Genomic DNA, 22,690 nt, shown 5'->3' with positions numbered 1-22,690 from the left:
CACCCTTCTCACAGAGCTGGCCGTAGAAGCCAGCAGGGCAGACACACTGACCGCTGACCGGGTCGCAGGACGCTCCATGCTGACACTCACACGCTGCCCGGCAGCCAGCCCCATGGAAGCCAGGGGGACAGGCTGAAGGACACCGCAGTTAGAGCCCCTACGTCTGTTCACGCACGGTGAGCAAAGGACCTGGTTCAGAGGCTCGTGCTCCCCCTCTTTCCACCTAGGCCCGGCCCCCCCATCATGGCTGAGGGTCAGGAGGGAGGTCCACATGCCCTCCTGTGACCCAAGCCCAGTGCCTCTGGCCTGGGAGTCCCACAGTAAGCGGGCCAGGCCTTAGCTCACCAGCCACCACGGGGAGGGACAGGGCCAGCGGCCTCCCCACCCCAGAACTCACCATGCTGGCAGGCCTGGCCGTAGAAGCCAGGGCCACAGCGGCAGGCACCCGTGGTGGGCTCACATGTGCCGTTGTTTTGGCAAGAGCACTCCAGACGGCAGGCGGCACCGTAGTGACCAGGAGGGCAGGCTGGGGGAGAGCCAGCAGGTAGAGCAGGGGGCCCGAGGAACAGCCCCCGGGGAACTAGCCTGATTCAGGTGACCTTGGGGCCCTGCCCAGCCCTGGCAGCCCTCCTGCCCCCATAGGCCCCGACCCTCCAGCTGGCTCAGGGACGGGAGCGGGCCCGCACACTCACCCTGCTCGCAGTTTGGCCCTGTCCAGCCTAGGCCACAGGAGCAGCTGCCGTCGGAGGCATGGCACAGGCCCCCGTTTCTGCAGGAGCACACGTGCTCACAGTTCACCCCAAACCGGTTCTGAGGGCAGCCTGGGGGCAGAAGTCCAGCAGCGCTCAGAGCTCTGCCCAGGGCTGGACACACTCTGGAGACATGTCCCCACCACATCTGGCCTTCATTCCACAAACCCTCCCGGGGCTTCCTGGGGCCAGTCTCTGCCCTCAGACACACACATGCCAGGGAGGGACACCAGCTGTGCCCTGCCCATCCATCCATCTTCTCAGCAAACACAAGGCCTCCCTGAGCGCCAAGGAGGGGCAGGGAGTGCCTGCCCAGGTGGCAGGAGCAGGTTAGGGAAGCTTTCCTGGAGGTAGTGGCCTTCTGCACTGGTGCATCCTCCAAGCTGAGGCAGCCGGGCTGCCAGGCGCTGCAGGTGGCCCCTGATCGTAATCTGATTGGCCTGCAGCTGCCATACTTCCCTGGAGGGATGTGGTCTAGCTGCTGCCAGGACACAGGGCTTATGACTGCTGCCACTAGCTAAGAATTGGGGGGGGTGGGAGTGGTCACTGACCCTTGATAAGAACCATAGGATGGCACAGCGCTCTATCCACCAGGGTGTGGGAGCCAGGCCACAGGGCTGTAGCTGTGGCCATGGGGGCTGGGGTGCCATCATAGGTGGGAGGCCCATGACTGCTCCTGGGGCACCCCTGTTCTCCACTAGGCCCTGTGCTCCAGGCTGCCCTCCACCTGGGGGCCCAGCAGGAAGGGCCGGCAGGACCCTGTGCCACGGGCACATGAGCCAGGGAGCCCACCTGTCCTCAGACAAAATAGCCACTGGCCCCTCCCACTAGAAGGCTCCGGGTTGGAACCTGTTCAGCCCCAACCAGCCACTTGAGGGGATTGACAGAGTGTTCATGTGACAGCACCACCCGGCTCTAGGGCCTGGCTCCCATCAGGGGACCCTCGGCTTCACCCCACCGGCGCCCCTCCCCAGGGCTGATCCAGCAGCATCTGTGACATGCAGAAGGGGGGGCCACGCGGGCACTCACCATGCTCACAGCGGGTGCCAGTCGTTCCCGGGGGGCAGGCGCAGCTGCCGGTCACGGGGTTACAGGTTACGGCCTGCCCACACCCGCACACATGCGCACAGCCGGGGCCGAAGTGGCCCTGTGGACAGGCTGCCGGGAGGGGACAGGAGGGTGTCCACTGCTGCCAGATCCCCTTCCCTCTGCAGGGCGTGGCCAACGGCGGGGAGGCAGAGGGGCCAGAGCTGGCCGGCAGGATCACTGGGGTCACACTGACCTCCCCCCTACTTTAGCCCAGCCTGACACAGGCCCAGCAGGAGGATCAGGGACACAGATGGTCGGGGGGCTATCCTCCCTACAGGCTGGGAAGCCCTGAGCACCGAGGTGCGGGGAGCTGCCACCCTCTCCCTCCCCATCCATGCAGCCCTCTCCCCGGCCACTCACACAGACTGCAGTCGGCCCCCAGGAACCCAGCAGGGCAGAGGCAGGCCCCAGTGGCCGCATCACAGGAGCCCCCGTTGAGACACCCACATGGCTGCTCACAGCCAGGCCCGAAGCGCCCGGGGGGGCACCCTGCAGGGATAGGGGTGTTGCCAGGGGCTGGGCCTCGCCCCCTAGGGCACACAGCCCCCGGTGCCCCCCCACACCCCCAGCTGAGCAGCCCCTCTGAGGACAGCCAGGGAAGAGGCAGGGCAGCACTCACGTTGCCGGCAGCCGGAGCCGTGGTAGCCGGCGGCACACACACACGTGCCCAGGGCAGGGTGGCAGGCCTGGTTCTCACCGGGACAATGGCACTTCTGCCCACAGCTCTCCCCAAAGGTGCCAGGGGGGCAGGCTGGGTGCAGGCGGCAGAGGTCAATCCTGGCCCAGCTCAGGAACGCTGCCCACCGCACGGCCCCCTCCTGGGGGTGAAGGTTTCGGTGCGGCTCGGGGGTCCCTGCAGCCTCAGTTACCAGCCACTCTGTCCCCTCCCCAGGTGGGGTCACCTACCCTGCTCACAGCCGGGCCCTGTGAAGCCTCGTGGACAACGACACTCCCCGGTGACGTGGTGGCAGGCGGCGCCGGGTGGGCACTGGCAGCGCTGGGCACAGGCCTCTCCAAACCAGCCATGCGGGCAGGCTGCAGGAAGCCACGTGCAGGGGGTGGTGGGGAGCCCTGGGGCCAGTGCAGCCTGGAGGGAACCCCCCTCCACCCGAGCAGTCGGTCCCGTGGGAGCTGGCAGAGCCGAGGGGCTCACCGTTCTCACACCGCGAACCTCTCCATCCTGGGGGGCAGAGGCAGGCCCCCGTGACATGGTGGCAGGTGGCCCCCCGCCGGCAGGCACAGTGCTCCTCACAGCGTACCCCAAACGTGCCCTCAGCACAGGCTGGGGTGGGTGAGACAAGGCAGAGAGTTGAGTCCTGCTACGGGGGTTTGAGCAAGGCCAAACCTCCCCAGCCCCCCACAGGGGACCCCTGGGAGCTTGGATGGTAGTCCCTGCCCCCACCTGCCAAGTGACCACCTCACGGGGCCCTCTACCCTGGAGCAAGGCTGAGGCCAACCCCCGACAGGCCCAGAGGGGCCTCCTGGCCTTCCCCTCACCTCCAGCTCCCAACCCTGCCCACTCACGGCTCTGACACTGGTCCCCGGTCCAGCCAGCTGGGCAGAGGCAGCGGCCTGAACGCCGGTCACAGTCGCCACCGTTGAGACACCTGCAACTGTGCTTGCAGCCGGCTCCGAAGCGTCCAGGGAGGCACTCTGCAGGGCAGGGCACCCCAGGAGTGCTGTACGCCCTCATGGCCAAGGAGACCAGCACCCCCGCCCCACCATGCTTCTTCCACCTAGACCCTTGGGCCCTGTGTCGTTGAAGAGAGGGGCCTGCATTGGTCACACCACAGACCTGTGGCCACAGCCAGGATGCCACCCCCACCGGGAGAAAGCCATCTTTGCCCACAGAGGGTGGGGGTGTGCCAGGATACTTCGGGGCACCCAACCCTGGCCCCGGGGCTCCCCCACCCCCTCCTCCTCCTGCCCCGTGCTCACCCTCCTCGCAGGCCAGCCCAGTCCAGCCCTCCGGGCACGTGCAGTGGCCTGAGACAGGGTCACAGGTGCCTCCGTGCTGGCAGAGGCAGGTGTGCTGACAGTTCTGGCCGTATGAGCCCGTGGGGCAGGCTGGGGGAGGAAGGGAGCACATGCAGCACCCCTGCAGCTGGACCCAGCGGGCCTGACACCTCTGCCCAGAGGTTCTGCATGTTCCAGTCCACCCCAAAACCCAACACCAGACTTTGTGGGGAGAATTCCTCTAAGACACCTGCCCCAGGCCACCCCGGGCCACTGACCTCGCCACCTTCCTGCCCATCCTCTGGTGCCAGGTGCCCTGTGAGGGGGTGAGTCACAGGCCCTCCTTGCCCATCAGTCCTTGTGAGACCCATGTCCCCAGCACCCCACGCCCATGTGACCCTGCGTGGCCCACAGAGGGGCAGACACAACCCTGGTCCCAGGCTGCTGGGGTTGATCCTTTGCTCCTAAAAGATTCCCTCCTCCGGTGGTGGGGGCTTACCTTCCAGGCAGGTGGAACCCATCCAGCCAGGGCCACAGTGGCACTGTCCATGGACAGGGTCGCAGGAGGCCCCATTAAAGCAGGAGCAGGTCTGGCTGCAGTTGTGCCCATAGGTGTGGGCAGGGCAGGCTGCAAGAGGGAGGGGAAGGTCAGGGGTCTGGAGGTCAGCCCCCCGGGAGGGGCTGCGGTAGATCTGGGTGGGGCAGCTGGGCAATCTTCCCTTCCCTCCAGCCTGGGCACCCCTCATGGCGGCCGCGTAGAGGGACCAACATGCTGGCCCTCGTGAGCAAAGCAGCGTTTCCAAAGTGGCCACCTGGCAGCTTCAGAACCCGGGAGGAGGCCCCAGAAGTGAGCCTCGCACAGTGGCCCTGGCCCCTCTCCCAGAGCTCTCAGGGCCACCTGGGCCTCACGCACCCTGGTCACAGCGGGGACCTTGGCGGCCAGCAGGGCAGAGGCAGGAGCCGCTCACAGAGTCACAGGGGGCTCCAGCGGCACAGTCACAGACACCGCGACAATCCAGGCCGAAGAAGCCCGCCGGGCAGGCTGCAGAGAGCAGGCGGTGATGGGAGATGGCCAGGGTGATGGGGTCCGCCCGCCAGCCCTGGCACACGCCCCAGCTCACCGCGTTCACAGAGGGCTCCCCTCCAGCCGGCCGGGCAGGTGCAAGCCCCGCTGACGTGGTCACAGGCCGCCCCATGCTCACACTGGCACTGCCGCCCACAGCCTGGCCCAAAGTGGCCCTGGGGACACCCTGAGACACACAACCCCGGCCCCCGTCAGCTGGAGAGGGTGAGACTGACCCGGACCCGCCTGCGCCTCCACCATCTGAGCCGGGGGATGGGTCTGTAGGGCAGTCCTGGGGAAGGGGGGCTCAACCACCTGCCTCGACCTCCTCCCTGCCTGGCTAAGGATTGAGGCCCCCCCACTGTGGGGAGGTAGGACCCCCAGGCATGACCCTTGGAGCTGACACTGGGAACCCCTGCCTCAGGGGAGGGCGGGAGGCATACACGGAAGGTCACGGCCCTCAACTCTGCCCCCCTCCAGGGACCTGCTCCCTGCTCTCCCTGCCTGCTGCTCCGGGTGCACCTGACAGGCTCAGGTAGGCTGGGGGGGAGGGCAGGGGCTGGGAGCTGGGCCTAGCGGGACAAGGGAGCTGAGGGAGCTCAGGGGAGGAGCCCCCTGCCCATCCCGTGAACAGAAGGGCAGGACCAGGACCCCGGCACGTGTGTGCATGGGTGCGTGTATATGCATGCCCGTGTGTGGAAGCGTGGCTGTGGGTGGGCCAGGACTCACGCTGTTCACACCGAGGGCCTGTGTAGCCGGCCTCACACACACACAGGCCACTGACTGCGTCGCAACTCCCGTGGCCTGGGCTGCAGGTGCAGGGGTGGCTGCAGTCAGGTCCCCAGCGCCCGCCGTCACAGGCTGCAACACAGCCCGCATCAGCCTTCCCGGGCCCAGCAGAGGCATGGGCACCATGGCCAGGCCAGGCCCCCAGCCCGCACACTGTGTGCCACCTACCTCTCTGGCAGCTGAGGCCGGTCCATCCAGGGGCACAGCTGCAGCGCCCCGTGACCGGGTGGCAGAGCCCATCGTTGGCGCAGGAACATCGCATCTGGCAGCCAGGCCCAAACCAGCCTGCTGGGCACGCTGCGGGACCAGGGAGTGTAAGTGCGGAGGGGCGCCTGAGGGCGCAGGCGAAGGGCTGACTGTACTGCGGGTCGGGGGACACCATACTCACTGTCCTGGCAGCGGCTGCCCACGTAGCCGGGGCGGCACAGGCAGGCTCCAGTCCCAGGCTCACAGGCAGCTCCATGCTCACACGCTGGGCAGATCTCCTGGCAGCCGAGCCCCCAGCGGCCCTCGGGACAATCTAGGCACCAACCCCCCCCCACAAGCAGTCAGTCTCCTGCCCCATCCCAGGGCCTCCATCATAACCTAGGACTGGGAATTGCTGCTGCCAACTAAGCTGGCCCAGGGGAGGAGGAGGGGGGTCATGGGAGCTCCCAACTTTCATGGGCTGCAGAGCACCACCCCCAGAAGATGACTTTGCTCCGGGACAGCTCAGAAAGCAAAACAGGAAGCCCATCACAGGATGGGAGATGCCCATGTGGTGGGCAGGCAGCCTGGAGGGCAAACCACAGCCCCCGGGGAGGGCTAGGGGCTCTGCTGGCCAACCTGACACCCCAGCTGACAGGTTCCCTGTGCACCCCTCAATGGGGTGTGGCCACCCAGGTCAGCACAGACTCCCCAGCCCAGACCCAAGGGTGGTTTGGCGTGGGCTCCCAGCTGTTAAGGACAGGCCTGGGGTCTGCAGGACCAATCGTGGTCCAGGCTGGGGTCCCCAAACTTGGTCCAGGATTGGGACCACCCAGAGTCAAATGGCAGGGGAGGTGGGGGGTATCATAGGACACTGCTGCCACTCACCTGCCCCACAGTCATCCCCAGTTTTCCCTGGAGGGCACAGGCACTGCCCCGTAACCCGGTTGCAGGGGGCCCCCCCACAGTAACAGGAGCCAGAGCAGTTCACACCGAACGTCCCTGCTGGGCACTCTGCCGGAAAGAATGAGAAGGCCTCAGCCACCTGCTTGTGGAGCTGCCCCCTGCCCCAGCGGGGCTGCTGGGCACAGCCAGGGTCCCCTGGGCAACCACAGGAGCACACAGCCAGGAGGGGCCTGCTTGGGCTGATGGTGCATGGAGGGGAGGGGATGCAGGGCAGACTCTGCGGGCACCCAATACCATGGGGCCATCCTGGAGGGCACTGGAGCAAGCTGGAGGCAGCTCTGGCTCTTTCCTTCCCCCTCCCTGGCATAGCCTGCAGGCACCACTGTCCCCACCCTGCCAGGTCACCCAGGACAAGTCTGGTCCCTTGGTCTCAGATCTCCAAAGAGCATGGGGTGGGGTGGGGTGGGGGTCTGCATACACCACTTTACCCTCAGCCCTCTCCCAGCAGGTCGGAGGCAGTCATGGGCATCAAGCGGGGGCCTCCTAGAGTACTGGGTCCCCCAAACCTCTGCTCAGCAGAGGGTCGGCAAGACCCCAGGTAAGAGAGCAGAGACCAAGGAGTGAAAGCCTCCTGAGCACTGGCTGGGGTGCTCTGTGCCCACAGCAGGGCCACAGCGAAGAATGTGGGTGCCAGGACCCTTGTGCCCCCCCTGAGGACGTGCCGAACCCCTGGCGCTGGAAGCCCCTGACCAGCCTGGGCGCAACCTCTCCCACAGCCCACCAATCCCAGTAACCCTGGGAAGCCCTGCAGCTCCTCCGCTTGAGCTGCCAGGAAAGCTCTTGCAGGCCCAGGAAGGTGGACACAGACACGGAGCCGCTAAGCAGAACACTCCTGGGGGTGTGGGGGGAACACACGGTGCCCTGGGAAGGAGTGTCAGCGGGATGGGTGGAGTCCCAGCCCGGGGGCTTTCCACGACGGGCAAAGGGGCTCCAGGGAAGAGGGCACAGCCTAGTGAACCCCATCCTGAGGGCACATCACCCACGGGCACCCGCCCGCCTCCACAGGGTCCACAGCGTCTACAGGATCCGCAGGATGGGAGGTGCCCACGGGCTTCCCCACAGCGGGGACCAGGGAACGGAAGCCCTCACAGCATCAGCTGAAGTGGTCCCGTCCGGCTGCAGGGAGCCTGGCAGACAGGCATTTGGGCTGTAAATCTTTGCAAACCTGACAACAGTGGGGAGCCCATCATTCCTAGGAGGCATTTCCTGCGGGGCATCCTCAGGGCACAGGGGACTGCCCAGAAAACAGGAGAAATGAGAGAAAGTAGACCAGCAGGGAAGGGTGGCGGTGGGCAGGACGGCTGCTTCTCCAGGGAGACCTCCTGGCCGCTGCAGGATGGGGAGCAGGTACCCAGGTGCCCATGGGCTCATGTGCACAAGCACTCCTGAGTGTCTACTGGGATCGAGGGGAGGCCCAGAGAAGGGTCAGGGGTCCGGACAGGAAGACAGGAAAGCAGGTGCTGAAGGGCACCAGACACCATGGAGCCCCTTGTGCTGCACGTGGGGCTGGGGGGGCGTCTAGGGTGGGTTCCCAGCACCCCACACTCCTCTCCTGGACCCCTGGGACCCAAGAGCCCTGCAGGGGACCATCGCTGTGATCTCCAGGACCACACTCTGGAGGGATGTGGCCTGGGTGCAGAGGGAGACACAGACCCCTTGGCTCAGACTGGGGCCCCAGGGCCCCTCCTCGTTGCCCATAGGGGACAGGCCAAGGCTAGGGGGAGGTCGAGACAGTCGGTCCCCAGGCATGCTCACAACAGTCACCCTGCAGGTCCGGTGGTCCCCATACACCAGGGGTCAACAGGTGTGGACAGTGCACACACCACGTGCCATGGGAGGTCCCCAGCCGCCTGCACCCTGTGAATGGGGCTGGGCCACCCCAGGACTCCTGCTGAGAGTGCTCCTCCCCCCACATCTGCCTGGGGTATGAATGTGGACCGAGCCTCCAGCCATGCTCACCATCCTGCACCCTTTCCCTCCACCCCCAGACCAGGGCAGCCATGCGGAGGGCCTTACTCATGCTCCAGGTTCCACGCACAACACACCACGCTCCATGCTCTGTGCACCAAGTTCCGTGCACCACACACCATACACTGCACTCCACGTACCACGCACCACACTGCGTGCACCATGCTCCACACCCCACATTGCACCTCCAGCCCTAGTCTACACTTCAGGCAGCTTCCCAGGTCCCGCAAACGCAGACCCACCAGGAAGGAGTGCCAGCACCCCAGATGCCGGCACACTAGCGAGTGGAGGGGCAAGCAAGGAGACAACAATGTTGGGGGGCACGACCCCTTCCCTGGGCCAGGCCCTGGGCACACAGACCCACTCCTGCCCCAGCAGGCCCGACCAGCACACCGGGGATAGGCAGGCCAGTGCGAGTCACCACTGTGCAGCCACACAGGGCCAAGGCAGGTAGAAGCACCCTCGGGACCAGGCTGCACGGCCAACTCAGCCTCCTGCTCAGAGCACTTCTGGGGGCCCACCCCTCCTGACCCTGGGCATCGCGGGGGCCCGCCACTGACCTTGGTCGCAGCCCTTCCCCTGGTAGCCGGCAGGACACTGCTTCTCACACTGGCCGCTGATGGGGTCACAGGCCACGCCCTGAGGGCAGGTGCACGCCTGCAGGCACCCTGGCCCAAAGAAGCCTGGCGCACACTCTGCAGAGGGTGAGGGGAGACGGGCCTTCAGGGTCAGCCAGCCTGGGGACCCCCACCCCACCACCCCACCACCCCACCACCCCGCACTCACCGTCCTGACATCGCTCGCCCTGGAAGCCTGCCTTGCAGGAACAGCTGCCGTCTCTCCGGTCACAGGCAAGCGTGTTCTGCTGCTCACACTGGCACTCCTCAGAGCAGCCTGGCCCAAAGGCCCACGGCGGACAGGCTGCACCCACAGAACCAAGAGGGGGGCCTGCCTGCTTGCATGTACCAGCCCCCAGGGCCCACAGGAGAGGCCCTGCTTGCCCCAGACACTGCTGTCCAAAGCAGGGGGCCACTGAGCCTGTTCTGCAGGTGAGACACAGGGTCCCAGCAGAATCTAGGCACCTGCCCTGGGTCATGCCACTTCCCAGCCAGGAGCCTCTCAGAATCCTCCTCGTCCCCCATTAAATGACCCTTCAACAAGGTAGGGTACAGAGGACCTAGATAACATCTATTCATTGTCACCCACCTTTTCTCCACCAGCCCTACTGGGGATCAGGACTCATCTTTGCTGCTGGGAAATTCCAAGAGCCAAGGAGAACCCTGTGCCCCAGGGAGGGAGGCCTGCCCCTGCCCACACTGCTGCCTGCCCATTAGCCTGGTTGGGACCAGGAGGCATTAGAAGGCTGGGGATCACCCACCCAGACGCCCTGAAGGCCCCCACAGTCCAGAGGATACAGTTCTGCGTCCCTGGGGTGGAGCCCGCATCCCCATGGGGGTACCTCAGAGCCTCACGTCCTCACCTGCAGATGAACGGTCACTCCCAAGCCATAGTGTGGGCAGCAAGGAGCAGCAGCCCTACTACAGTGTCACCCCCTGTCCCCACGGACACAGGCAGCCAGGGCAGGGGACTCACCCAGGTGGCAGAAGCGGCCGTAGAGCCCTGGATCACAGAGGCAGGCCCCATAGAGGCGGTGGCACCGGCCACGGTTAGCACAGTGGCACTTCTTGTGGCACTGCTTGCCGTAGAAGCCCTTGGGGCAGCCTGCGAGAGGCAGGGCCTCTTGAGTGCCCACCTGGACATGTCCCCTTGCCCGTGGAGATGCTCCAAGCATCCCCCATGCTGAGCACAGGAGCTAGGAGTGGCCCAGGCCACTGGGGCAAGGCCACTAGCAGCCTGAGGACTCAGCATCCTAGACAGGGAGGGGCCCAGGGGGGGCAGACAAAGGCACCACGAGGACAGGGCAGACACAAGATGAGCCATGGATGTGGCCATCTGCCCTGGCTGGCCTGGCTCCCCAGCGTCTGTGGTCTGGAGAACGGCCCAGGGCATGAAGCCAAGCACATTCTTCAGCACACGCGTGGGAGATGCATAGCGACCTCACCCCAGTCTGCTTCTGACCCCCATCTGCATCCTGACTCACATCCCTTGGTGGTGACCTAACCCAACCTCTGTCCCCCAGACGAGGCCAGCGCCCCAGGCCCAAGCTCAGGGGAATGTGGGTCAGGAGAAGCCTTTTGGATTTCCTCCCCAGACTGCCTCCCTCAGGGTCACTCCTGCCCTGTCCTGCCTCCTGAAGGGCTGCAGGGAGCTAGACGGTCACCCCAACACCCATCCATGTCTGAGTCCCTGGGACCTATGGATGAGACCCTCCTAGGTTATCCTAATCCTATGAGCGTCCATGAAGGAGAAAGGAGAGGAAAGCCAGACTCGGGAAGGCAGAGGCAGAGGCTGGAGGGACACAGCCCCAGACCCCAGAGAGCCCAGAGTCCAGGAGGAGCCCTCCCGCCCAGCCTCTCCCAGGACAGGCGCCTCAGGCTCACCTGCACAGGTGCACTTCCCCACAGGACCCTCATGGACACCCCCATGGAGACCCAGGCCCCGGGGAAGCCCCGCCATGTCACAGGCAGAAGCACAACATAAAACCTTAACCTGCCAGGAGCCCGGGATCCCTTCAGAGCTCTGCACACAGGCAGCTTCGAGTGGAGGGCAGATCTCAAAGGGAAGGGTGGCCGTGAAGTCCCACCAGAGGGAGCAGGAGGCCCTGCAAGGCCCAGCCCTACAGCTGCAGGAATGGCTTCCAGTGACTGAAACTACTCCCTCGCTAAGGCAGGAAGTTCTCAATACCTTAACTACGCTCTCCAATAAAAGAGGCAGAATTTTAAATGTCTGCAGACCTAAAGGCGATGCATCAGCTGCCTGGAAGACTTATTTACGGGGACCCTAGAATTCCTTCAAAAATGTAGGCGCTTTGCAGTCCGAAAGGACAGTGGTCTTGTCCCATGCAGCCATCAAAGAGATCTACTTGAATACTTCCAGGGACAGGGAGCTCACTACCTCAAAGGGGTGCCCGCTGCACAAGTGCTACTCTGCTAAGTCGTCAACAGGTGCTACAGTTGGGCCCCAGGAGAAGCAAACAGTGAAAACGCTGCACCACTCCCATCGTGCGGCCTTCCCCCTCTCCACTCCCACAGAAGGCAGGCGGCAAGGAGAAAGCTGGCAGGCCAGCTGCCGAGCTGTGTCCTGTCCCCTCCACCCCAGGGATGCTCCAGAGTCCCAGGAGGGGCTGCACCCACCGTCCTCACAGCGGGTCCCACCGACGCCAGGAGGGCAGCGGCAGGCGCCCGTCACAGGGTCGCAGGTCCCACCGTTCTGACAGCCGCAGGAGAGGCTGCAGTTCTTCCCGAAGGTGTCTGGAGGACAAGCTGCAGGCAGGGGCAGTGGAGCACGAGGGTCACAGCCTGCAGGAGTCTGGGCCCGGAAGGCCCTCTGGGGGACATCGAGACACCCTCCCAGGGAGTGAGCCACCCAGCGCCACAAACAGTGCCATTGCGCCCCCAGTCCTGCCCCAGCACATGGCAGGCATCGCTAACCAGTCCCGCGTCCTCTCCCTCTGAACTGCGGCACGTCCACCTTCTCAGCAGGGCTTTCCGCAGGCAGAGCCCCGGAGATGGTCACGACGGCCCTGAACCAACCAGCGCCGTGTGCCTGGCCCAGGGTTACAGGACAGAGGCAGGGAGAGCAGGTCCCGCTACCAACCTGCCAGGCGGCCTGGGTCGTGGCTGCTCTCACCCAGGACATGGACGGGACCGGCCCGCCCACCAGCTACTCTGTGTCACACCCCCTTCGCTGCCTTAGCTGTTGGCCTGCCTGACCCCAGACCATCCACGAGGGGTAGACGCCAGGCCCCACCAGGCCCCTCCAGGCCCCACCAGGCCCCAGGCTCCCCCAGCGCCTACAGCAGCGCCTGGCACTGAGTGGGCTGCCCATGGACTGTGGGATCGAGTGGGTGGGCCCACCGGCCCCCCTGCCCAGGGTCCCAGGACTCATGCCACCCCCAGCCCCACAGCCTCACTCTCATTGCAGATGAGCCCAGTCCAGCCCTCGGGGCAGTCACAGCCGTCCAGGCCCGGGAGGCAGGCCCCCCCATTCCGACAGTCGTCACAGGTGAGGCTACAGTCCTGGCCAAAGGAGGCGTCCAGGCAAACTGGGGGCAGATTGGGGTGTAGGGGGCATGTCAGGGCCTACCTGGTCCAGCCGGGCTCAGCCCCACACATGCTGTGCAAACCCAGCACCTTCTCTGGGCCTCGGTCAAACAAGACCACTACAGGGCTCTTCCTCAAGCTCAAGACCACAGGGTGGGCAGCGGCTGGGCCAAGGGGGCGCTGGCTGTGGTCCCTGAGAGCAGAAGCCCCACGGCTGGGCCCACCTCTCACCAAACTTCTCCATCAGCGTGTGTTCGCCCCGGGCCTCTGCTGCCTCCTCTTCCTCCTGGGCCCCGATGTAGTCGTCTTGGAAGAGGTGGGGCAAATCATCCTGGAGCATCGCCACATGTGGAAGGGGCCGCACGACGGGCAGCTGGCCGTCGAGGTCCACCTCGGGTATCTCCAGGGCTGGGTGGGGTCACAGAGGCCCCTTAGCCTCTGCCACCCACCTGTCCCCCGAGTACTGGACCCTCCTGCCCCTCGCTGCCCAGAGCCCACAGGTGGCTCAGAGCCTGAGCCCCACCGCCTGTGAGCTCCCACCTACAGCCCCTGCTGTGCCCATCCCTCCTCAGCCTGGTGGCAAGGGAGCATCCCAGTTGCACTCCTGACCCAGCACGGATGGGGAGGTAGGGGCAGGGGCAGCTGTCTTCCCTTTGGATGCTGTCCTCACTTCTGTCCCTTGTGTCACCTGGGCAGGGCAGGAGCTAGACCACCCAGGACCCCCTGGCAACACCCTGCCCTGGAGGATGCCCCTCTGGCCAGCCCCTTCCCGTACCCTGTTGCCCCAGGCCTGGCCCACAGCAGGAGGCAGGACTGAGGTGGGCCCAGCCAGCCAGGAGGGGACGCGTGGGGACACCAGGAGCAGGTGCCTAGAAGGCAGGGTCCCTGAGGTGAGAGGGGCAGACTCACGGACACAGCCCCTGCGGTCCTCATCCAGCCGGAAGCCAGCCTCACAGGAGCACTGGAAGGAGCCGGCCAGGTTGGCGCAGTGGTGCTCACAGCCGCCGCGGCCGGAGGCACATTCATCCACGTCTGCGGGCAAACCCGGGGTTGATGGGGTGGGGCCTATCCTCTGGGGGTCAGGGATCAGGGCCCTCCCAGCCTGCCTCTGCCCACTGGACTAAGGCCGTGGCTGCAGCTGCTGGAGGATGCCCACACCACAGCCGTCCTCCTGGCTCCAGCGTCAGAGCAACAGGGAAAGCCGGGCCAGGAGCAGCCAGGGGTGCAGGCCTAGCCTGTGCATGAGCCACTGCTGGTGGGGGTCACAGGCAGGTCCGCACGGCCCTGTAGACACCAGGCACTCAACCAAGTCCTGGAGGCAGAGCACAGGGAGGGGCCAGCCTGGGCCCCAAGGGACCCCCACTCCCCCCGCTTCCCCTCACTCACCCTCACATCCGCAGCCATCAGTGCTGAGCCGGTAGCCGGCGTAGCAGCCACACTCATACCCGCCGGGGCTGTTGGTGCAGACCTGCTGGCAGCACGGGGAGTCAGCGCAGTCGTCCACGTCTGCGGGGCACACACCAAGGCCGCTGGCACCTGCTGGCTCGCACGCCCTCCCACACCCACCAACACACGTGCCCCCGCATGCGCTCACACACATCCATGCACTGTCCCTGCCCCCTGCACACACACACATAGGATGTATGCCATGGCCCTACGGCCACCAGCTGGCTGTAGGGGCCAGATTCGGGGGCTGCAGGGTGGTGAGGAGTCCAGCTTGTAGCGGGGTCCCTCCTGAAGAGGGGACCCCACACACCCCAGGGTTCCAGGTGCTGCTCCCAGCACTCGGGACTGAGCAGAGGGGAGGAGGGAAGCCTGGATGGGGTGTGGGTGGTGGGTGCTCAGCATCATCATGCTGCCCAGGGCAGAGCAAGCAGGACGGGGAGGGGACCCAGAAGCAGCTGCCCAGTCACAGCATCAAGCCCTTGTGCAGATGGGAGGCAGGTTGCGGGGAACCCGTGCGCACCGATGCACGTCTTCTGGTCCTCATCCAGCTCGTAGCCACGGGGGCAGGTGCAGAGGGGCCCCGCACTGCTGTGGCTGCAGCCATGCGAGCAGCCCCCGTTGTTGGCCTCACAGCTGTTCACGATCTCCATCTCGATACCTGCGAGGAGACCACCACAGGGATGTGGGGTGGGGGCTAGGTGATCCCTGCCGGTGGTCCTCCCTGGCCCCAGCAGCCAGGTCTTGGCCCCCAGGCCCTTCCTACTGGGAAACGGGCAGCACACAGCTCCTGGGCTGGGGGGCTCTGGAACATCCTGCCGAGCTCCCCACTCCCCTCCTCAAGCCCACGCAGCCCCACACCCAGCATTCCCCTGCCCTGGGCAGGAGAGCTCCTCCCCTTGGCCAGCCCACAGCATGCCAGTGACTGTGGGGAACTGGGGAAGTGAGCTGCTGCCCCGGGTCCCTCCACAGCCCAGGGCAGCAATGCCCGCCCACCATCCACTCACGGTAGCACTGCCGGCCATCAGCACCCAGCTCGTAGCCAGCGTGGCACATGCACTTAAAGGACCCCCGGGTGTTGAGGCAGCCGTGGGCGCACTGGGCCTGCCCTGTGGCACATTCATCCACATCTGGATGGGAGAGATCAAGTCAGGGGGGCTCTGGGCTGCTGGCCTGGGAGGGGCAGCCCCTGGGGAGAGGCCTCCGTATAGAGGGGTCTCCCTGGGGGTCCAGGCTCAGGCCCACTGTGCTGGGAGGGGTCCCCCCTGGGTGTCAGGCCTGCCGTGCCAGAAGGGGTCCCCCTGGGGTTCAGGGCTCAGGCCCTCTGTGCCGAGAGGGGCCACCCAGGGTTCTATTCCTACTTCCTGTTCCCCGGCTTCACGACCAGGGCAGCCCACCTGAGCATCGCCGTTCTCCTCAACAGGACCAGGTGCAGAGTCATGCTCCCTCTCAGAGCGAGGACACAGGTCTGCCCTGGAGCCCCACCAGCTTGCATCCCTGCCCGCAGCATCAGGGAGGGGGGTCCGTCTCTGAACTCACCTCCCATGACAGTGCCACCCCACAGTCACCAAGCCCGGTATAGGGCCTGACACAGGAGGGGTCTTTCCCAGGGGCTGTCTACCCACATCACTGGCCATTAGGGCCCAAACCCCGGTGTGCAATCCCCGCCACTGCTCTGGTCACAGCCCCTGAGATTCCTTGGGATGAAGCTGACCCTCAGCCCGACCCCTGCAGAGCCCATTGCGGCCCCTGCACCCCGAGCAGCAGGCCAACAGCACCTAACACACCCCTTCCTGGTGTCAGCACCCTGGGGCACCCCTGTCTCTCGGACCCCCGCCGGGAATGCCTGGGGGAAAGGCCACAGCCTGCCCTGGGTACACCCTGAGGGTTACAGGGGATGTGCAAGACCCCTGCTCAGAGCTGCATGTGCAGGGAGGAGGGAGCCCCCAACTCCTGTGATGGGATAATGAACACGGCCGGCCGCTCAGCGCACTCCCCTGAGGCAGAGGATGAAGAAGCACGTATCTAGAAAGTGGTGCCCAACTGGGACCTGGGACAATTCTAAGTGTGCATGCTAACAACCGGCAGAAACATCCAGAAGTTGGCCTTAGAGATGGCACCGGGGCTACAGAGATGCCCCTTCCTTTCTCCTTGTGGTCTCCTGTTTCCATGACAACCACGCACTACTAAGCTAATACAAGAACTACTTAAAAACACGACCCGAGATCTCCCGCTTACTTCTGCCAAAATAAGACTTGGGCTCCTGGTCCTTGTCCCCTCCCCATCTCCACCCTTGGGGCCCAGGACCCCCAAAGCTGTCCCCAGGGTGGGGCAGGGTACGGGGAGAGGCACCTTACCTTCGCAGGACCTGCGGTCAGCTGCCAGCAGGAAGCCCGCACGGCACTCACAGTGGGCAAGGCCCCGGCGCGCCTGGCACGTGTGCATGCAGCCACCATTCCGGTCTGCGCAAGGATTCCTCCCTGTGGCCACAGGCCCAGAGGGATGGAGGCAAGGGGTAGGTGGGGTGCTCCTCAGGCCTGGGGTGCCTCAGGCCTCTCAGGAGCCCCCCTCCCCATGCTCTTGTTCCTTTGGGCTCCAGTCCAATGGGCTCTCCCAGATGTGGGAGCCCCAAGACACCTCCGAGAAGACAGCTCCTCCTGACCTGCAACCCCCCAGCCCTGCAACCCCCCAGCCCTGCGACCCAAGGCCACTCTGCCTCCACTGTTCAGCCCCTCCACCCACCCTTGCTCCTGGCCAACAGGCGTGTGATCCCTGAGCACAGCTGAAGGAGCTTCATCCCCAACACCCACCAGGGGCTAGACGATGCCCAAAACACGCCTGGGCAGCCGAGGGGGCCCTGCCTCTCCTGAGGCCCGTGTCCAGCCCCAGCAGCCAAGCAAGGAGGTGAATCCAATATCTATCCCGGCTCCTGCCCTGGGCTTGGGTTTCAGGGTCCCTGGGTGTGTCTGTGGCTGTGTGGGGTATGACGGTCCCAGTGGGGACTCCTGAGGGCAGGCAGCACACGGACACTCACGGACACAGCGCTTTCCGTCTTCCTGGAGCTGGAACTCGGGCCGGCACTGACAGCGGTGCTGGGTCACTGTGAGCTGAACACACTCGTGCTGGCAGCCACCGTTCCCCAGGGCACAGGAATTTATGGCTGGGGACACAGACAGGAGCACAGGTCAGCCTAGGAGGAGCCTCCTGTCATCAGACACAGAGCAGGGACGAGACACGACCACCTCCTGCAGAAAGACTCCACTTCCTTCCTGTGCGTGTCCCAGGAGCAGGGACTTTGAGAGGGTGTTGACGGGTTTGGCTTCAACTTCCCAGCCCAGAGACAGGGTACGCAGAACCACGGGCCGCCTCTGGATCCTTGTCCCCAGCTGCCCCAAGGACTAGGTGTAGCCTGGCACTGCAGAGCTACCCTGCATCACCTGGCATGGAATGCAAAACACCGGGCACGCTCTGAGAGCCAGTGAGTTCGGGACCCAGGGGCCGAGCGGACTGGGAGACTCCTGGAGGAGGTGGCGGAGGTCCAGATGTCTCCACCGCCCTGTCAGGCCAGCGCAGGGGCAGGCGAGGGGTTGCCATAGATCTAGCCTCCCACTCCTCGTGGAGCAGCCCAGCTCATGCCCACCCTGCATGGTTTATGTGGGAGCAGGAGCCACAGGAGCAGCCACGACATCCACACAGACTGGGTTGTGGCCTCGAAGCTCTGAGGACACTAGGACCACACTGATGGCAGAAGCAATGCCCTTCAAGGCAGGTAAGTTTGGAAAATCCAAAACAAGGCCCTTGTGAGAGCACTCCGTTTCCTCACGTGAGGCACACAGTTTGGGAGCCTCTGCCGAGGGTCCCCTCCAAAGCCAAGCCAGCCCTGGAGGGGGGTACACCAGGAAGGACACGACTCTGTCTCCTGGTTGCACCTGCCCTGTCATGCACAGAGAAGCAGTGGAGACATGAGGCCTGGGCCAAATCAAGATGGTCTGCTGCCCCCTTAGCCCTTTCCCCATCCTGCCACCCCCGACTCTGCGCTGATCCCCCCAGGGCCCTGCCTGCCTCTCCTCATACGCTGTGCTTTAGGCACCACCATCAGGACGCCTGGGTGGCTCAGTGGTTGAGCGCCTGCTTTCAGCTCAGGGCGTGATCCCGGGGTTCCGGGATCGAGTCCCACATCGGGATCCCTGCAGGAAGCCTGCCTCTCCCTCTCCCTCTGCCTCTCTGTGTCTCTCATGAATAAATAAATACAATCTTAAAAAAAAAAAAAAGGCACCACCGTCACAGACGTTTCTGAGCATGACCTAAGCCACCCCCATTCCTGGAGCTGTTTGTCCTCATGACTCCAAGTGCATCGCTGCTTGAGACTCGTAATGGGAACCAGAAGCCCCTCCTGACAGAGGGCCAGGCACACAGAGAGGGTCTTGGAGCCCAGAGGGGTGGTAGGGGGCACCAGGAGGACCCTGGGAGTGGTGGCCGGGCTGGAAAGAAGCCCCTCCCGAAAGGCAGAGCCCCCAAGTTGAGCCCAGGGGCAATCAGACAGAAATCACCAGCGGGTGGGCCAGGCAGGGGGAGCCTGGGCCCCCATCTCCTGCTCTGCTCAAGTCCTAACATTCCAGATGCTCCCAAGCTGTGTGCGTAGTGGAGCCAAGCCCAGTGTCATCCTGCACATCATGTGCCACGGGTTTCCAGAAAGCTGAACGGGGCGGATGTTTCTCAGGCACTGGGCTGTGCAGCGCGGGGAGGGGCCGGCTCTGGCGTGGCCGGTGCCCAGAGCTGGGGGTGAGGGTTCCAGCCCCCTCGGTTGTTTCTAAACCCGGCTGTGGAACCCACCTGCCAGCCCGGGCACTCCTGCAATTAAGGACTTGGGCCCAAAGCAAAGCTGACGGCCCTTCAGAAAATGGGCAGTTAGGGGGCTAATGCTTGTGTCCCTGCAGGATTCGTATGTGTACCCCTAACCCTGAACCCCCAGTGTGTCCCTGGAGACAGAGCTTTCGTGGAGACACTTAAGGTTATAGGAGATCACAAACGTGTGGCCCTGATCCAACAGAATCTGTGTCCTTATACGAAGAGATGTGAGATCTCTGGTTCTGTATCTCCTTCTGCGGCAGGAGGACACGGGGCCAGGGGGAGGGGGCGTCCAGGAAGGGGACCCCACCAGGAACCCCCTTGGCTGGCACTTCCCACCTCCAGAGCGGTGAGAAAATACATTTCTGCTCTTCAAGCCACCCTGCTGCGGCACCTGTTCCAGCGGCCTGAGCTCATACACGCTCCCTGCCCAGCTTGTGAATCCCAGGACCCGGGGCTTCAGCCCAGGGCTGCTCGGCCCCTTGTGGGTTCCAGGAGCTGCCGGCAGGGGCCACCACCACCCACGAGCCGCAGGGGTGAGGCGTCCACTCACAGAGGCACGGGGCCCCACCGGGTCAGGAGACCGGACACACGTGGGAAACACACGACACCCGGGGTGGAGGGCCCACTCTGCCTGGGCCAGCAGGTCCCTGCTCTTGGGGCCACAGGCGGCAGCCCTGAGCCCTGGGCGGGGATCCAGGGTGGGGGCCCAGCACCAGGTGCATCCGAGCACCAGGGAGGAAGCAGCCCGGGGGGTGCTGTGGACAGCTGGCTTGGAGCGGCTCTGGGGCGAGGCAAGGGGCTGTGCCCTGGCAGGCCCCCAGCGGGACACAGGGCTGCCAACAGGACGCAGGGCTGTCAGGGGGACGCTGCACCCACCGGCCAGTTCTGCTGCAGCCTCGAAAGCCAGCCCTGTGGTTTCTGGGCAGGCTCGGGGGTGGCCCTGGTTCCCGCTGCCTTCACGGGGTTTGGTAATTACTGCTCTCAGACTGGCTTGGTTTTTCGAGGTCCCAAGAGTCTCACACCACGTGTGGTCAAAGGCCACCCACACAGTCCTTCCTTCTAGAAAGCCCTCTGTTGGGGACAGGACCAGCATGGCCGGGCGGGAGGGGGTGGCCGCCTGGCTGAGCCAAGGGGACCTCTCCTGGGCTCTGCCCGCCTCAGCCCCCCAGGCCGTCGTGGGTTGCCTGCTACTCTGCCTTGTGCGTGCTATCCTGTCTCCCACCCTCAGGTTGGGGCCTCTGTCCTGCAAGGCGAGCACGATTATTGTGGCTGTGCAAGGGGCCGCCCTCACCCACGTGCCAGAGGCTGGACCGGCCGGCCTCCTCACAGACCACAAACCCACCAGCCACCACCACTCCCAGGCCCAGCCAGGGAAAGACAGCCACGACGGCGGCCCCAGGGCCCCCGTGGTGCCTACTGCCTGCCCAGCAAACCCGAGGGTAAAGCAGAGAGGTGAGCCCCCGGCTCCGCTGCAGCCCCGAGGTGCATACCAGGCTGCCGTTCACACAGCCACCCAGCCCCCGGCCCCGGCTCCAAGCTCATTTCTGCCCTGCTTACACTCACCAACCTTCCCCACCGCACGGCCCAGTCTGTCTTTGCTTCCCCGCTGGGTTTCCTCATCCAGCCCAGGGCCTGTGACCACCACCTCTGGCTCCCCTGGCTTGGGGTATGACCATCCCATCACCCCTGGGTGCCGGCAGGCTGCACTTCTGGGGTCCTGGGCAGGGAGTCTCAGGAGCAGGGCTGCTTCTCCCATGGGCCCATCCAGATACAGGGGTCCCTTGGGGCTGGGACGGCACCCTCCTTTCCTGCAGCTGCAGCTCTGGAGGGTGCTGGAGAACATTCCCAGAACCGCATGTGTGGCTCTGCAGGGATGGGTATAGAGACAAGCCTGGAGATCTGCACCTTCCCGCTGCCTGGGGCTTTGGCATCAACCCCAGATGCTGCCAGCAGGGCCTCTAGGGGGGCCAGGCAGCCTCCCCAGGCCTCCCCTCTGGGGCTGGAGGGCCTGTGAAGCCCCTTGCTGCCCTCTCACTGGGAGAGCCAGGCCTGGTGGGGAGAGGGGCTGCCCCAAGGCCATGTGGCACTAGTCTGACAGAGGCCCAGGGAAAAGCAGGGCTGGGGAGCCCTTCCAACCACCCTCCTAGGAGGGAGAACCAGGGCAGGGGCATCTGGCTACTGTTGAAGGCGGGTGGGGCATGCATGCTGACAACAGACTCCTCCCGAAGAGCTGGTGTTGGGGCAGGGAGGAGGGTGTTAGTCCAAAAGGCAAGCAGGGGCAGAGGCCAAGGGGAGGGGCAGGACGGAGAGCCCATCTCTTCCCAGTGGCTGGCCCAGAGCATCCCATGAGACCCTCTACTGGTTGACCCAGGGATGCAGTGATCCCTCACACGGACCCCCTAGTGCATTGCCTGCCGGGCTGGAACATGGAGAAGCATCCATGTCCGAGGCCAGGGCCCAGAAGGGACCACTAGGCAGGTGTCCTGGTGGCTCAGAGCAGCCAGCTGCAGGGAGGAGGTGGGTTTCCCTGTACCAAATGTTAAATGGGTCTCCATGGGTTTACAGGCTGGCGCTGTGTGAGACGTCACAACAAAGCTAGAATGACCGACCTTAACACATCACCTGACCAAAGCACTCCCAGGCCCTGAGTTAGGAAAGGAAAGAGGCCAATTCTGTGACCCAAGAGTGACAAGCAGGGTCAAGTAATCCCGAGCCCTGCTCTTCCCACCCCGGAGGCTCCCTGGCACCAGAGGGATGCCAGGCTACTTCTGCTTCTCCCAGGCCAGGCTAAGTGGGTGGTGCTCATGGGCCTCAGGCTGATGGCAAAATCCTTGCAAATTCTCATTTTTAAGAATTGAAATCTTTCTGTGTTTTATATCCACCAAATCTCTGCAAAGGAGAGATGAGAGAAAGCTGTGCATTTCCTGTCCTCTCCCTGCCTGGGAGGCAAGTTCCACAAGTGTTTCAAGGCCCCGCTTGTGTGTTTCAAGGCCCCCTCTCAAGCAGGCCTCCTCTGAGGACCTCCCGCAGCCCACAGGGCCCAGGGACATGCAGCACCCTAAGAGATCCCAGCACGCAGGACGGGGACATCCCCGGGGACACCTTCTCCACCCCCATCCCACATCTCTAATGCTCACTCCAAGCTGCTGGGTAGCATCGGGGGCCTGGGGCTGTTTCCTGCCAGCCTGCAGAGTCCCCCGAGAGCTCACAGCACCCCTCCCCCAGAAGAGGAGCCCAGAAGGCCCCAGGGGAGGGGTCCAGAGCAGCTGCACTCCAGCTGTGCAGCCTGCCCCACAGCTGCTGATACCTGTACGAATTCTTCCCATAATCATCTGCTGCAGCCCTAGGGTGGCCCAAGCTCAGAAGGCACCCTGTAAAGCTTGGACAAGAGCAGCTCCTCCCCATGTCCTGCACCCTGGGAGCTCCAGAGGACAGGGGGACAAGGCCCCACAGTTCTCAGGGGCAGG

General features: G+C 64.7%; 1 protein-coding gene across 6 annotated transcripts in view; it reads right to left on the bottom strand.

The window, feature by feature from the left end:
- The window catches only part of MEGF6 (multiple EGF like domains 6), an 87,992-nt gene that overhangs the window by 2,819 nt on the left and 62,483 nt on the right, over positions 1-22,690 (bottom strand). For 2 of the 6 annotated variants that reach the window (XM_077891502.1, XM_077891506.1), the window contains 29 exons: positions 17,407-17,532; positions 16,730-16,852; positions 15,380-15,502; positions 14,896-15,033; positions 14,316-14,435; positions 13,839-13,961; positions 13,161-13,337; positions 12,800-12,931; positions 12,021-12,149; positions 10,360-10,488; positions 9,553-9,687; positions 9,327-9,461; positions 6,721-6,846; positions 6,035-6,166; positions 5,815-5,943; positions 5,587-5,718; positions 4,916-5,044; positions 4,708-4,836; positions 4,294-4,422; positions 3,777-3,905; positions 3,363-3,491; positions 2,992-3,120; positions 2,745-2,873; positions 2,458-2,589; positions 2,199-2,327; positions 1,779-1,907; positions 693-821; positions 398-526; positions 4-132 (listed from right to left, as the gene is read on the bottom strand). In XM_077891502.1, coding sequence (XP_077747628.1) covers positions 4-132; positions 398-526; positions 693-821; positions 1,779-1,907; positions 2,199-2,327; positions 2,458-2,589; positions 2,745-2,873; positions 2,992-3,120; positions 3,363-3,491; positions 3,777-3,905; positions 4,294-4,422; positions 4,708-4,836; positions 4,916-5,044; positions 5,587-5,718; positions 5,815-5,943; positions 6,035-6,166; positions 6,721-6,846; positions 9,327-9,461; positions 9,553-9,687; positions 10,360-10,488; positions 12,021-12,149; positions 12,800-12,931; positions 13,161-13,337; positions 13,839-13,961; positions 14,316-14,435; positions 14,896-15,033; positions 15,380-15,502; positions 16,730-16,852; positions 17,407-17,532 — 3,789 coding nt within the window. Of the gene's footprint in view, positions 1-3; positions 133-179; positions 224-397; positions 527-692; positions 822-1,778; positions 1,908-2,198; positions 2,328-2,457; positions 2,657-2,744; positions 2,874-2,991; positions 3,121-3,362; positions 3,492-3,776; positions 3,906-4,293; positions 4,423-4,707; positions 4,837-4,915; positions 5,045-5,586; positions 5,719-5,814; positions 5,944-6,034; positions 6,167-6,720; positions 6,847-9,326; positions 9,462-9,552; positions 9,688-10,359; positions 10,489-12,020; positions 12,150-12,799; positions 12,932-13,160; positions 13,338-13,838; positions 13,962-14,315; positions 14,436-14,895; positions 15,034-15,379; positions 15,503-16,729; positions 16,853-17,406; positions 17,533-22,690 lie in introns of those variants that run through there. The other 4 variants (XM_077891507.1, XM_077891505.1, XM_077891503.1 and 1 more) reach the window with 4 other exon arrangements.

The sequence above is a fragment of the Canis aureus genome, chromosome 3 (assembly GCF_053574225.1).
Source record: "Canis aureus isolate CA01 chromosome 3, VMU_Caureus_v.1.0, whole genome shotgun sequence".
Classification (NCBI taxonomy): domain Eukaryota; kingdom Metazoa; phylum Chordata; class Mammalia; order Carnivora; family Canidae; genus Canis; species Canis aureus.
Note: the sequence above shows the minus strand (reverse complement) of the source record. Positions and strands in the feature narration are given on the sequence as shown.